A 15,700-nucleotide genomic window follows, 5' to 3' on the forward strand; every position below is an offset into this window, starting at 1 on the left:
GCGTAGTAAGGAAAGAGTTACTTTTCTTGCATGTAGTAATGTTACTGAAAATTTAAAAGCAAAATTGCTTATGATCGGTAAAGCAAAGAAGCCTGGGGCATTTTAAAACATTTCTGTTCATGCTCTTCCAGTCCATTACACGAATCAGGAGGCTGCCTGGATGTCTGCTGATATCTTTAAAGACTGGTTCTTTTTAAGACAGTTTGTTCCAAAGGTAGAAACATTTCTAGCTTCGAACAATCTCTCTAGAAAAGCTCTTCTACTAGACAACGCTCCATCACTCCCAAATGAAGAGCAACTTAGAAGTGGTGACATCAAAGTCATGTTCCTCCCTCCTTTGTGACGTCATTATGCCAGCCAATAGACCAACGTGTGTTGGAAACATTGAAGAGGAAATATCGGCGGAAACTCCTTGCATCCCTAGTGTGCACAAGATCAGCTGTTTGAACTAACTGACACTGATATTATTGATTTTGTGACTGCTAATCAAAATGAGGATGATGAAGAATAAGAACGAGGCATTGTAGAACAAAAGGAGAAAACGATGACTCACAGTGAATGATTAAGTGCATTGGAAATGGTATTAACCGACGTTGAGCAACAGCCGGAAGCAAGCACAGTGGAGGTGTTGATCTTTCGTCGATGGCAGGATCTCACAGCAAGAAAACGTGGATCAGCAGGCAAGCAGACATTGTTGACGAGTTTCTTTTCGTAAGACATTTGGAATGTTTTCTTTCAATACTGCATATATTGTACAGTTGAATTGATAATTGTCTAAATAAAGTACCATAAAACATGTCATTGTTTTAGTAATACAGTGTAGCCTTCCTGTTTGTTTCAGTTCATTTTCAAAGTTATTCTGTATTATCCAAGATTTTTGGTGATCCGACGTACTCCAGGTCCCGTTTAGGTCGGATAATTGAGACTCTACTGTATTTTCAAAATCGGACAGTTACTTTTTGAGATATCGCGATACTGTCCATTTGATCTCCTGAATCCAAGATATCTGCTATATCTTGCTGGAATCCTACAAGTTCAGCTTCAGTGGAATAACCTTTCCTAAACCCGAACTGCCTTCCACCGAGCCAGTTATTAATTTTGCAAACATGTCTAATCAGAAAGACTGCTTTCCCAAAGCTTACATGCAATGCATGACAAACTGACTGGCCTGTAATTTTCAGCTTTATGTCTATCACCCTTTCCTTTGTACATAGGGGGTACTATAGCAGTTCTCCATTCATTTGGTATAGCTCTTTCATGTAAACAACAATCAGATAAGTACTTCAGATATGGTACTATATCCCAACTCATTGTCTTTAGTATATTCCAGAAATCTTATCAATTCCAGCCACTTTTCTAGTTTTCAATGTTCGTACCTTATTGTAAATGTCGTTATCATAGGTAAATTTTAATACTTCTCTAGTTTTAGTCACCTCCTCGGAGCATATCGCTTAGTCAAGCACCCCCTGTGGGTGGAGCCGAAGATGAAGAATACAACCACGGTATCCCTTGCCTGTTTTAAGAGGTGACTAAAAGTGGTAACCTAGATGTGGAAATGTATTGTGGCTTTGGAACCATGGGAAGATTTGAATACATCTGCCTGTTGCTGCCTGTTGTAGAAGGCGATTAAAAAGGTCATGTGGCCATCAGTACCTTCTCGAGAGTTAGTTGTAGGCCGATTAAAATTTATGTGCATGCTGCTTGGGGAAGGGCCTCTTACATGTGCGACTATGCTCGAAAGTCTGATCAAAAATTAGATGTTGGTTTTTCCCTCCATGGGAACTTAGAATTTCCATATGCTCGAAAGTCCAGAGAGTATCCCCAAACAATTGGGTGGGAGAGTTATGAACCCTGCAGTAGTATCTGCCCGACAACACAGGTCTCTGCGTAGCCAAATGCCAGAGCATATTACTTTTTCAGTTTATTTCTATTTATTTTCATTTAATTTTAATTGATATCATGCTCTGTTATGGATGATATGGGGGACGGACCCCTAGTGCTCATTACCTCAGTCAGCCCATACTAGGAATTGTTCAACATTGGACCATGGGCAGTACCTGCTATGACCAGGTAGGTATTGCCTTGGCTGCTTGGTTCATCTACAGAGGCCACTGATCAGAGTGGGTAGGATTTCAGTGAGGATGTTTTGCAGACATGACAAATAAACATCAAAAGCCTAACCAGGGTGGCCCACCACCAAAATCTTTAACCTTTGATACCCTCAGGGGGGCAATCCCCTAGGAACAAGCGCAGAGTGAAAGCGTGAGATCCAGCTTCTCTAGGTTCCTGGTTGCTACCAGAACTGATGGGCCAGATTTCAAGCTGGTGAAGTCTATTTTGTTTAGTAGACACATTAGTGGTGTCAACGGTGAACATGAAGTCTTAAAGAAAATGCGCAGCAGTAGTTTGTTGTTGAAGACGCACACTGCAGTTTAGACTGATCGGTTGCTTAAGTGTGACCACCTTGGTGAAATCCCTGCCAAAGTGGAAGAACACAAATCCTTCAATCTGGTTTGTGTAATCATCTTCCACCGCGACCTCATTTTCAGCACTGTCAAGGAGTTGATGGAAGACATGAAAAACCATGGCATGACATGTCCAGCACATTACTTGCAAAGTCAATGGTGAAAATGTTGCTATTGGTGCCTTGTCTCTTTCAAGCCATCAGCGTTACTAGAAAAAGTCAAGGTAATAATGTATCGTTGCAATGCGAGGCTGTACATCCCGCCTCCCGTGCGGTGTTATTAATGTCAAAGGTTCAGACATATGGTACTCGTTCAAATTAGTCTGTGTGTAGTACATGTGGAAGAACCTCATAACGCGGGAGAGTGTACACCTCCAGATAGGTGTACTAACAGCCCTGGTCTTCATTCTCCTCGAAATAGAAACTGTTCTGTCTATTTCAGTGAGATGATCTAGGAGATCGAGACACTGGATGGTCTTTCCTACCAGGAAGCACCCCATAAGTTTAATTCCTTGAATGCACCAACAAAGCCACTAGCCTTAGTGTGATAACAGTCTACCAGGTCCGTTCGTTTCTTCCAGAAACACCTGTAAGAATCACTCTGCTGTATGTGGCAGTTGCTCCTATGACCAACGCTGCAAAAAAAGTAAAAGCTGGAAGGTGGGGACCACCCAACCTTCCACCACAAAGAAGCCTGTGCCGGCTAGGAATCCTAATCTCATGTTTGTTCCGTATTGAAGATAATAATAAGTAAGATTCTATTAGATTAAAATAGGGTCAATAATAGTAATGTTTACTAAAGATCTGGAGTTTATAGATTAATGTGCACACAGTGTGGGTTCATGTGGGTCATACTGGGAGAAGCTTTTATACAAGGTATTTGGAACACTACAATGCTTCCAATCACAAGTATTCAGCCATGAGCCAGCATATGAAAGAAATGGGACACAAATTCACTTCAATTGAGAAAGATCTAACCATCTTTAGATACTTAGATAAGGGGGAATTATTGAATGAAATGGAGAACTTAAAAGTTTTTTTGGACCAAACCTATAATAAAGAAATTAATCTTAACAACGTCATTGACAACAAAAATCTGGTATATGAGATAACTCCAAAACTGATTCATACTGTAAATCGTGATAAGGTCCCTATTATTTTTCAACCACAGCACTCAAATGTTCCAATTACCATACCTAATCTTAGACCCGCCCACACCAGTTCGGGCAACACCTCCTTAGCAATAACACATGCGCACAAACCAAAACCCACTCCCTTTCCCCCTCTACGCTCCACCCATCCGCTACCGCATCAGTGTTTCACTAGAAGCAGAAAGGTTAGTCGTTCAGACGCAACCGGAACAAGTAGATCCAGCTAACATCAGACTGAAAGTGTAAGTTCAACCACAATCATGGGAATACACTATTATTATTAATCCGGGTTATAACATTCATAATTTGAAATTTCTTTTTCTTCTATTTATTTACAGACAATATACATTAACAATCCCATGGCAGAACAATGAAACACCGATAACATTAGTCTAAAAGGCATCCAAGTAACACTTCATAGAGGAACAGTTAACTACTGAATGACATTGGATAACGTACTCCAATATATACGAAGTTTAATACACAAAAATTGCTTAATTCCTTATAATAGTAACAACCTACTATGCTTCTTTCCTCATGGGATATTTCAAGATTTGCAAGAATGACAACAAACTATGGTTCCTATTATGTTGCTGCCAAACGAATGGCATAGGTGAACAAAAAGAACCTTGGATGAACATACTTTTTACAAACTACCAACCTAATGTTTCATCCAATGATGAAGAGATCCAACTGTTGCTTTGTACAGTTTGTAAATCTATATATATAAAATAAGAGTTTTGTCTGTACATTGCTCAGAATGTGAAAAGAATAGTATTTCTGTATCGATCATGTTCACAGTAACAAGGAAATGCACTTTTCACTTTTCCGTAATTTCTGTCTGTCTGTCTGTCTGTCTGTCTGTCTGTCTGTCTGTATGTATGTACACGCATCACTAGAAAACGGCTAAAGAGAATTTAATGAAAATCGGTATGCATGGTCGGGAAATAAGTCGCTACAATCTAAGCCATAAATAATTTTATTCATGCTGATAGAAATGGTAGTTAAGGGGAAGAACTAAAATTTTATTCTCAAATATTTATGTTATTAATGGTCCTATCTTAATGAAAATCAGTATGCAAAGTCGGAAAATAAGTCGCTACAATCTAGGGCATAAATACTCTTATTCATGCCGAAAGAAATGGTAGTTTAGGGGAAGGACTAAAGTTAAATTCTGGAATGTTTATGTTATTAGTGGCCCTATCTTAGTGAAAATCGGTATGCAAAGTAGGGAAATAAGTCGCTACAATCTAGGTCATAATTATTTTTATTCACACTCAGTGCAATGGTAGTTTAGGGGAAGGCTTAAAATTTAATTCTCAAATATTTGTGTTATTAGTGGTCCTGTCAACAAATACTACATTACTAAAGTTATATAGTATTAAATTTCCGATCATTTATGTGAAGTCGCGGAATAAGGAACTACAGTCTACACTATAAGTAATTTCGTAAAATGACCTAATATCACAGAGTCGAAAGAAAACTAAATGTGAAGGCCTACAATACAGAATGCTCATAACACTGAACGACAATAACATTACATTGACCATTGTTTGTTGTGGTGTGCTTTGTGTCTTTTGTTACCAGTCATGTCCGATAGATGGGATTACCGCTGTATACCGAGTATATTTTTAATTTGCTTTACGTCGTACCGACACAGATAGGTATTATTGCGACGATGGGATAGGAAAAGGCTAGGAGTGGAAAGGAAGTGGCCCTGGCGTTAATTACCGGTACAGTACAGCCCCAGCATTTGCCTGGTGTGAAAATAGGAGACCATGGAAAACTATCTTCAGGGCTCTCGACAGTGGTTTTCGAACCCACTACCTCCCGGATGCAAACTCACAGCTGCGCGCCCCTAACCGCACGGCTAACTCACCCGGTCGTACCGAGTATAACAGCCTGCCTGAATATTGGCGGGAAGTAGCTGGGGCGTTAGATAACTTTCTTCGTAAGTATGCCATTCCTCTGGTTCATAAATTTTCTGATACTACAGGTACGTAACAAAATGGTTCATCATAGCAGTCAATCCCTACCCTGATGCACTGATTGGAATGCGCTGTGTGTATATTTAACGGAACACTGTCAGAGGAGTGTTCACGGCTGTCTGCGGCCTGGTCATTCCAGCACTGGAACTTTGGACTGTTAGATCGGCATCGTAGTACTGTTCGTTAAAAGTGAGAACATGTGGGGTTTTTCAATTGATCGAGTATTTTATATGATAACATTGCTTTTAAATGCTACATTCCTACTGACGTTTTTGTAATGGCCTAAGTTAACTGTAGTTAAGAAAACCACAAAGACAGTCTTTCTGAGAATCCCGTAGCGAAGCACGGGTACATCAGCTAGTTGTTAGATAATTTTAAATGTATTCATGTAACATTTTGTTTTAATTGAAGTTGCACATTTTTATAATTGTTATACATATCACCTAAAGTAAGGCCCCTTTTTTATGTGTAAAAAACGGGAAGATTATTAGTTTAAGGTCATATTTGTATATATTGGTTCCAAATGTTTCTCACACAAGACCTGGGTCTTGACCTTAAGATTGACAATAGGCTGAAGATGCCCAAAAGCAGGGTGAAACATGTAGTGTATACAAATCACTTAGAATTTAATCACCACAAGCAGTGAATTGTATTGAATAGGTGGTTACAATAAATTTTATTCTAATAGAATCTTACATATAGAAATCCTAAGCCGAAGTCTCCCTCCCCCTCTCCTCCAAGATGTCACCAAAGCCGTGCCCAAGCTGGTGAAGGCGGCATCATCGACCAGGGCTGGGAATTCACCTCCCAGCTCATCTAAACAAGAAAAAAAAAAGCAGGTAAGAAGGAAGCCCTTACCAGGCACTTCTCCACCTATTCTGCAAATGGGGAAACATGCCCTCCATCCGGAGGGTACATGTCAGCACCAGCAGGACACCTGTTGTAAAACCTGCGCACTTCCCTTGTAGGAGGAAACCCTGCCACTGAAAAGCATCGAAGAAGCACTCGGTGTACATCACCTCGTTCAGTGACAAGGGGATGGACATTGAGCATTCATCTCCATCGTCAGATGGAGATATTGAAGTGGATGTTTAGGTTCATAAGCATTTCACCGCTTACAATCTAAAACTTTTTTTAAAAGTCCACACTACGGCACCGTTACAGTGGAATTGTAATAGTTATGATAGGCATCTTACTGAGCTGTGCCAGCTAATTAGTCCATTCGCGGTGAGTATGGTCTGTATTCAAGAAACTAATCTCAGACCAGGTCATCATAGGTATTGAGAAATTTTGGTCAATACTAGACAGAACAGGATTATGCTAACCGGGCATCCCGTGGCGTTGGTATTTTCACTTGTTCTGACACCTACAGCGAAGCAGTTTCACTAAGAACCCAGCTGGAGGCAGTAGCGATACGTGTCTCTTTGTTTGTCATATCTACAGTTTTTAATATTTGTTTCTCTCCAAGTCAGCCTCTTAATATCAATGATGTGTTTTGTGTTCAAGTGTCAGTGATTGCAGAATCCGACATGAGTACAATTTCCAATAATACAGCTGGTGTTGGACAATGGCATGCTCACTGCCTTTTGAGATGCCCATCTCCTGTGCAGTGTCTGTGATGTGTACTCTGCTATTGCTGCAAACTATTGCTCTGCTATTGCTGCAAACTATTGCATTGATTTGCAGAAAATTGTCTTCTATGATGGATGTTGATGGCCTTTCTGTCTAATCAGCATCACCTAGGTCTGTACATCCTTATTCAAATTGTTGGCACCATTTCAAAATGTCTGACATTGCATTTGATCCATACACCGCCACATTTTCACTGCGAATCCCAGTGCAAGTATGATGTTCTGCCCACAAAAAGCGTACTGTTCTGCATACTACAACTTCAAAGTGCACTTTCCAGTTGGTACTCGATTTCACTTGCGCACTATGATGTTCCTCTTACCGGTACTACAGCACAAGTACTGCTCCAGCCAGCTGTGGACTTGTACTCTATTTGGACAATGTTTAATACTTTCTGATTCAGATAACCTGTGAAACATATATTTAATGCCCCTCATATTACAAACATAGTTTCTGTTAGTGGTAGTGTCTCATGTGTGCTGAACATCGTTATTTATGAAGAAAGCGGCATTTAAATTTTATTCTGCTTAAATAAAGCTAATGTACACCATAAAAATAAGTTTCCACTCATTGTTTCAAATTAGTAGTATATAGTGAAAGCTGTGTGCCCTAGCATATTCATCTGCACAGTGAAGTTGGCCTTTCTACCTCACTACGTGCGCTAGTAATTCGTAATGGCTGCTACTGGTAAACAAAACATGAGGCTATCTGCTGGCATTATGGAATTCGAATATAAAGCATTCATAAACAAAACCATGCTATATACTCTTTAGATAAGACTTTGGTGAATGCAGGACATACATTGAAAGGGTGTCAGGACTGCACAGTAGTAAGCAAAGAGCTGACAAGGGACATGAGATAAGTGGGGTGGGAGAAAAGTACAGCCTGAGTGTGGAAGATATTTTCCTCAGTTCTTGGTTTGATTTGCAGTGTATCACAGGTTCTTTTCTGCATTATTAAAAAAAACCATAGCATGAAACATAGTTCCTCTAAGGCAGTGGTATTCAAAGTGTGGTACGCATACCACTAGGGTTACACGTTGTTGTCTCAAGGGGTATCGTAGCTTCTAACTGTTTTCAGTGAGCAATTCAGAAAAAAAGTTCTCTTCTTTTTCAATCAAAACTTGCTTGTAGTGTTTTTGTCTATGACTACATAGTCTCCTTTCTGAACTATTCATTCTAAAGAATGTGTCACTTTGTACCTCTCATTGACTAGGCATGTAAAAATGCTTGCTTATGCTGCATTGCTCTTTTTTTTCACTTTTTGTTTCAAAATCCACTCATTCTCTTCAGTTTTACCTACTAGCAGTGTATGTAGTACAAAAGTAATTATTGTTGCGTGCGCCATTCCTAGGCAATGAAAACTTCGCAATTCCACTCATGTTTCAAAATCCACTCATTCTCTTCAATTTTCCCTACTAGCAGTGTATATGGTACAAAAGTAATTATTGTTGCATTAATAACACGCGTGTACTGGGCGAGTTGGCCATGCGGTTAGGGCACACAGCTGTGAGCTTGCACCTGGGAGATATTTTGTGTGTGTGTGTGTGTGTGTGCGCGCGTGCGCGCACCATTCCTAGCCAATGAAAACCTTGTAATTCCACTCATGAGAAAACCATGTTTCTCCATTTGTCTTGTGAAGGCTTGCTGTGTTGCCAAAGGAGTTACGAGGTTTTCTTTGCCAAGCGATGATCATATCCAATACATTATTGTTATTATTGGGAACAGGGTTGTGTAGCAGCTTAGCTGTTCGCCTGTCATCCCAGCGATCATGCTTTGATTCTTGGTGTTGCTGGGGTGGATTCTCAATTGAAAATTCCGTGGTGTCAGGAAGGGCATGTGACCTTAAATCTGCGGCCACAACTCTTTCATGCATCAGTGCGTTCAAGGACCCTGAGCAAGCGGAATAAGCTGCAGAAGGTGATGTTGATGATGATTATTGCAGCTAATATTATTTGGCATCTAGCAACAATCATTTCTTATTTCTGGTATAATTGCAATGCTCATACTTTGGGGGTATGAAGGTAAAACAATTGGAATTTAGGAGTATGCCAACCAAAAAGTTTGAATACCATTGCTCTAAGGCATATAAATAAACCTGAAGTTGTTCAGGGGTTTCTTCACATGAAACATTTACGGAAAGATATAAAACGACAGTGGCAGGGATGAATTCAGTTGGGTGGGCATTTAGTTTATGCTGATGGCGTTGATGGCAGACTGTACTGAAAACTTGGAGCTTAATGAAAAATGCAGCGAGTATTACTGTGTATGGAAATTAGCATTTCCAAAAGTAAAGTGATGTTGGTTGCAAGGAAATATAGGGGACAATGTCAAGTTAGATATACAAAACAGGAACAAGTGGATCATTTCAAGTACTATGGATGTGTGTTTCCCCAAGATAGTAGTTTAGCAAGTGAAATTCAGTCGAAGTGTTGCGAAGGCACTGTAGTGAGTTCACAAATGAAATTAATGGTATTTGTTAAGAAAGATGTGCTTTAGCAGATTAGTGTACCGTGCTCTGCTATCAGATCTACTTTGTGGATCGAAAAGGAAAACAGGGCGAATTGGGATATCTTAATTCTTTTGCTAAAGATAACAGGCATGAAAGTATAAAGAATGATTGCTGTTCCAAACAATTGGGAACAATAACACAAAGAACCTTGCAATGAAAAGATAATGTTAAGTTAGGGATGAATTCTTATGGTATTCACTTCTGGGGCTGCTACAGATCAAATGTTGATGTTATTTTTTGAATACAGAAACAAGCTATCAGAATTATATCAGAGACATAACAGATTAGAGCATCGCAGACAGTTATTTAAGAGACTAGGGATACTCCCAGTACCAAGCATTTTACATGTGAAACAAAATACTGATCACTTCAGAAAGATTAATTGTGACAATCACAATTATGAAATGTGAACAAGAAATACAGTAACATCTTTATGAAGCACATGAGTAAATCCATTGCCTTGAGACACTGTTCAAATCAGATTATATAATAAGCTTCCAAATAAGGTTAAAGATATAGGTTCCATCAGCTCATTCATCCAGAATTTAAAAATCTCCTGTCGAGTAACTGCTTCTGTAGTACTGAAGAATACATGAGGAAATGCTGGTAATGATGCTGTTATTAACTTATAAATGCTCTTAATATCTTATAGGCCTAAATAGCTTATACGTATTTTTAATACTTTATTTACAGATTTTGTGTTTTCGTTTGTATATTATTATTATTATTACTATTATTATTATTACTATTATTATTATTATTATTATTATTATTATTATTATTATTATTATAACATGTTTTGAAAATTCAATCATACCTACATTGTTTCAAGTTTCTACTGTTTGATTTTGTCTCAACTAAACGGCAGTCTCTTAAATAATACTCCTCAATATAGAAAACACCTTGTGCTCTCTCCTGTTTGAATGGTTGTCTGTATTTGCTCTCCTGCTTGCGTCAATGCGCCACACGATATGCAGATTATATGAATGACTTGATTAATTAGGAAATATGGTATAAAGTTTTAATTTCATGCTTTGCACAATTAAGAGTTTTGTGTTCAAGTATTTTAATGGTAGTCTGTTTATTACACTTGCGTGGACAGCACTTTTTATGTCAATCTTGGCAGACATTCATTCTTAATAATATTATTGCTGAATTGTTTGTAATCCTTATATGTTATTCAAGTTATTATGGAATGTTGATTATATTGTTGTGGTTTATCTTTCAGGGCCAGTGGGTATTCTTCCCATTGTCTGCTAGTAGAAGACATTACCGACAGAAATGTTAGTCTGTGTAACGTGTTTATTGACAAAGGAAACTAGTTTTGTCATTGTCTGTTGACAAAGGACAAAGCTTGCATAAATATTGACCACTGACATCCTATTTAGAGATGATGAAAACTTTCTGCAGAAAAGAATGGACTTCTAATTTGTCATTTACTCTACTGATTGTAGCGGAGATGTGTGTGAAACTACGGATTTTGCTTTTTCCAAGCTGCCATATTTTCAAAATATTACTGACCCTCATTTTATTAATATTTCTCTTGCACTGTCTCAATCCTGGTCGTTTTCCTTCATCATATCCATTCATTAATGAGGATGACATTTTAAATGAGCTGGAACCATCTCCATTTGCTGTGGTATTGGCTGAAAAATCTAATAAGCCTTTGTGTGTATTAAAATTGTATAACCTGAGCAACTCTCTCCATTATCCTAGTAAAAGTGTGAGTGATTCTGATGTAACTGATTTGAGCTCTAAACTTGACATTAAAGCTGGTGGAAGTTGGGAACCCTCCCAGTGTGTATCCCAGTATCACATTGCTGTTGTTGTGCCCTTTCGAAATCGCTCATCTCAATTGCAGATATTTCTTTCATATATGCATCCATTTCTTCAGAATCAATTGTTAAGTTACCGTATATTTGTTGTTGAGCAAGGTATGAAAGGAGCTTTCAATCGTGCTAAACTTTTTAATATTGGGTATGTTGAAGCTTTGAAAATTTTACCTTTCCATTGTTTTATTTTTCATGATGTAGACCTAATACCTCAAAAATTACGTAATGTATATGCTTGTACTCATTACCCCCGCCACATGTCGTCTAGTCTGAACACATTTCGATATAACTTGCCTTATCAAGAACTATTTGGTGGTGCTGTAGCAATTTTACAAAAGCAGTTTGATCTAGTCAATGGGTTCTCTAATATATTCTTTGGATGGGGTGGAGAGGATGATGACTTTCAGAATCGTATTCATAACAGGGGCCTACAAATATGTCGATTTCCCCCACATATCGCAAGGTACATTATGCTGTCACATGCCAAAGAATCTCCTAGTGAGAGCCGTTACATTAACCTTAGGTCTGGAAGGGATCGTTTTGACACAGATGGACTGAATAACTTAAAATATAATCTACGCAATATTTCCTATCAACCTCTTTACACTTGGATTCTTGTTGATATATAATAAATCATCTGGAGAGATATAGAGATTTAACTCAGGGTTCTGACACCATTGATAATCATTGAAGTTAACAAATTCCTAATACTCTTTTTTTTTTATTCCAGTACATTAAAGAGATTATTAATGAAATATGATGAATGAAATTATTTTCATACTTATAATGAAAGAACACTGCCATTGACTTGGGGAGCACAGTCCAACCTTGTCCTTCCAAAGGAACACACAGAATTATGTTTGCATGCAAACTGTTGTTGCCAACACACGATGTTGTTGTCTGGTATTTTGTACTGCTCAAAGGGTGGACCTTGGTCCTGAGAGTCATTGCCCAAATTTGAAGGATACAGTCATAAATCATCTTGTGCAGTGTTCTGTTATCTTGCAGCATGAATTGCAGCATTTTCAAATACGAACATTGATATGACATTGTTCCATTTGTTTCACAATTCAGATGGAAAAATCACAAGCTAGTTAGAAAGTATGTAACTGGGCAATCAGGTGATGATCAAGACAAATTATTTTTCACATTGGGCACTCAAAAAAAAATTAAAAAAAAATAATTAATAATAATAATAATAATAATAATAATAATAATAATAATAATAATAATAATAATAATAATGTTCACATGTTTCAGAAAAATCGTGTTCTGTGCAGTATTGTTTCAGATGATACAGGTCATTTGGCAATACCGTACTCACTTTTATCAGATACCAAATCAGATTTTGGAATGATGGCACCAAAAACTTCAAGTGAACAAAAGATTGTAAACATATCAAATAACCTCAGCATCAAAAGTAGATGTCTGATCCAAACATAACTGCATCCGTAATAAAAGTCACCATATTTATGTCAGATGAAAAGAAAAAATCATCTGCAGGTTAAACAAGGCCAGTACAGTTTTCCTAGAATAATTTTTTTGATAAGTTCAATATCTGTTTGAATTTTTGAACTGAATAATTCATCATCCATATTTAGTTTCCAAGAATTTAACAGAAGAAAGAAAGTAAGTCTTCAGTCCCTGCACATTTGACTATAGGACCTCATTCAGAAATATTTTCAGATCTGTCCTGGACATATTGGCTGACATACTGACAAATATCTTAAGTTAGGGAAGTCACAGGCATCAATTTCAGAAACTGACCAATGGGTTCTCCTACCGGAATGTACATCAAAGTTAACAAAGTTCCAGCCATATTTATGAGTGGCAAGATAGTGTAAGAATGTGTCATTGCGGACATTGCAGCATGAACTCTCTTTGTTCGACACCATTCCAAATCCTTTCCAAATTACTGAATTACTGAGAGTCATTGCCCAAATTTGAAGGATACAGTCATCAATTGTGATTGATCCAAGTTAATTATTTCTGCAAGGCTTAAATCACATTTGTCAATTAACTATCATATTTCCCCCCCAAAAAATGTGAATGCTTGTTGCTGAAAATCTGTCTCTTCTTCGAAAGCCCTTTTCAGTAATTCGTGCATTATTTTCTGAGACACGATCTTATATCGAGTTTTGAATTTCTTCACACACGATGTTGTCTGGTATTTTGTACTGTTCAAAGGGTGGACCTTGGTCCTGAGAGTCATTGCCCAAATTTGAAGGATACAGTCATGAATCATCTTGTGCAGTGTTCTGTTATCTTTTAATTACAAGAATACACAGATTTATTTGTTATTGCAGTTCCATCACATTTCCTTTATGAGAAACTATGAGACATATTTCATTTTTGTACAGGTATTGTTGACTCTTGATCAATAATTCATTCTTCATAACCATTCTAATATTGAATAAACATAATTGATTGTCAATAGTGAACACACTCTTAACTGGCAGGCTTGGGGCTGGACTCTTGGTCGGATAACAAAATAACCTGTTTAACCATCGATATTAAAATTAAGGATTTACCTAGCAATTTATTGTAGATATTTTAAACAATATTTCAGAACATAATAGGCTTATAAACAGACTAAAAATAGCATCCGCTATTGTAAGCAATAAGCAACAGGAAACAAGTTGCATCTTGTCCACAAGTGAGGTGGGGTGGGTGGCAGCGCAGACGCTCTAGATCATGGGAAACCGGAAGTGACATTATACACCGGGTCAGCCAGTTAGTCTGAATGCTCCTTAACATAAGGCCAGAACAGTGACCATAATTTATTTTCCAGGGGAACGAAGAATCGGAGGATTAGAATGCAGTATATTTTTCATACCATTTTCTTTTCCATAACTTAAATGCATCTGCAAAATTACCTTCCAAAATTTTGATAGGAGTCTTTTTTGACAGTGATGGAGCATTTGCCAAACTACGGTATTACTTTCTACACCCACTTGATGTTGCACAATCTACTGTGTTATCTTGAAATATAACTCATCCATTTTCATCAAATTCGTTGCCTCCATCACTGTCACTAGCAGATGTGTTCTCTTCCATAAGGGTACCAATTTCATCAACAAAACTTCTTTCCTTAATAACTGTTCTTAGATTTATTCTGCAGTCAGATATTCATCAATAATGTTTGTGTATCATCTACTCTCCTGAAATAATCTGCCAGCAGTTTAACAATGACTTCCTTGGCTTCTTCACTATACACAAACTATGAGAATGCTGTCACTATTCTAATGCCATATACCATAGTCATACTTTGCACCTCACAAATACGCCACGTTCCTCTTACAAAGGGTTAAAAAAAAAAAAATAATAACCTTACATTTAAATACAAATCTGCTGTGTACCTGAAGTGCTTGTACTATAGTCTTTCTTATCAAATAAGGAATATTAGTGATCTGAAAAACAGTCAGACGAAACTTGTTATGGGGTTTATAGAAAAATGGCTCTAATGTGGCAAGTGTTGAACATTGCACCTTATGTTGTGTGAATCAACGTATATTTTTCAGGTTATTCTGATCAACCCTGTTTAATTGTGCTTCCTGTCCCAACAAACTGTGTTTTTTCCTTATAACAGTTTTTTGTAATTCTTTCTTTACTTTTGTAAGTAACAATTTTAAGTATAGGTGCTAATTAACCTGAAACACAGAAATGCTCAATTTTAGGAAGGCAGAGTTGTTTCTGCCATTGGAAGGAGAAGACAAATGCCTCAATGTTGTCTGCCGAGGAGCAATCTGAAATTTTAACGTTTAGATTATAGCCTCTTGAAATAATACGGTACCGGTAATTGAATTCTGGGCTCAGTTATTTTAAGAGGGAGTTATTCTTTACAATATCTGTGGTCATAATCGCATAGTATACATGGAGAGGTTTTTAAACATCTGAAAATCAAAGTCATGACTAATGTAGAGTCATAAGTTATGAATTTCATTACGCTCCATATTGATAATTGGTCACTATCAAAGGATAGAGAAAGGTCCACATATTCAATACCATTAGATTAATGTTGTTTCTTATATTAATATTGGTACCATGATCATGGCTGAAGATGACCTAATATAGCAAGGTCTATCCTTTGATAGTAATTTACAGTCACTCAGAAAAATAATTAGC

General features: G+C 37.6%; 1 protein-coding gene across 4 annotated transcripts in view; it reads left to right on the top strand.

Annotated features, from left to right (window-relative positions):
- Positions 1 to 12,723, top strand: part of LOC136864364 (beta-1,4-N-acetylgalactosaminyltransferase bre-4) — a 51,939-nt gene extending 39,216 nt beyond the window's left edge. For 3 of the 4 annotated variants that reach the window (XM_067141263.2, XM_067141262.2, XM_067141264.2), the window contains one exon: positions 10,972 to 12,723. In XM_067141263.2, coding sequence (XP_066997364.1) covers positions 11,134 to 12,204 — 1,071 coding nt within the window. In that variant the 5' untranslated portion in view covers positions 10,972 to 11,133 and the 3' untranslated portion in view covers positions 12,205 to 12,723. Of the gene's footprint in view, positions 1 to 9,050; positions 9,152 to 10,971 lie in introns of those variants that run through there. The other variant, XM_067141265.2, reaches the window with a different exon arrangement.
- The last annotated feature ends 2,977 nt before the right edge of the window (positions 12,724 to 15,700 follow it).

Source organism: Anabrus simplex, chromosome 2 (genome assembly GCF_040414725.1).
Source record: "Anabrus simplex isolate iqAnaSimp1 chromosome 2, ASM4041472v1, whole genome shotgun sequence".
Lineage (NCBI taxonomy): Eukaryota > Metazoa > Arthropoda > Insecta > Orthoptera > Tettigoniidae > Anabrus > Anabrus simplex.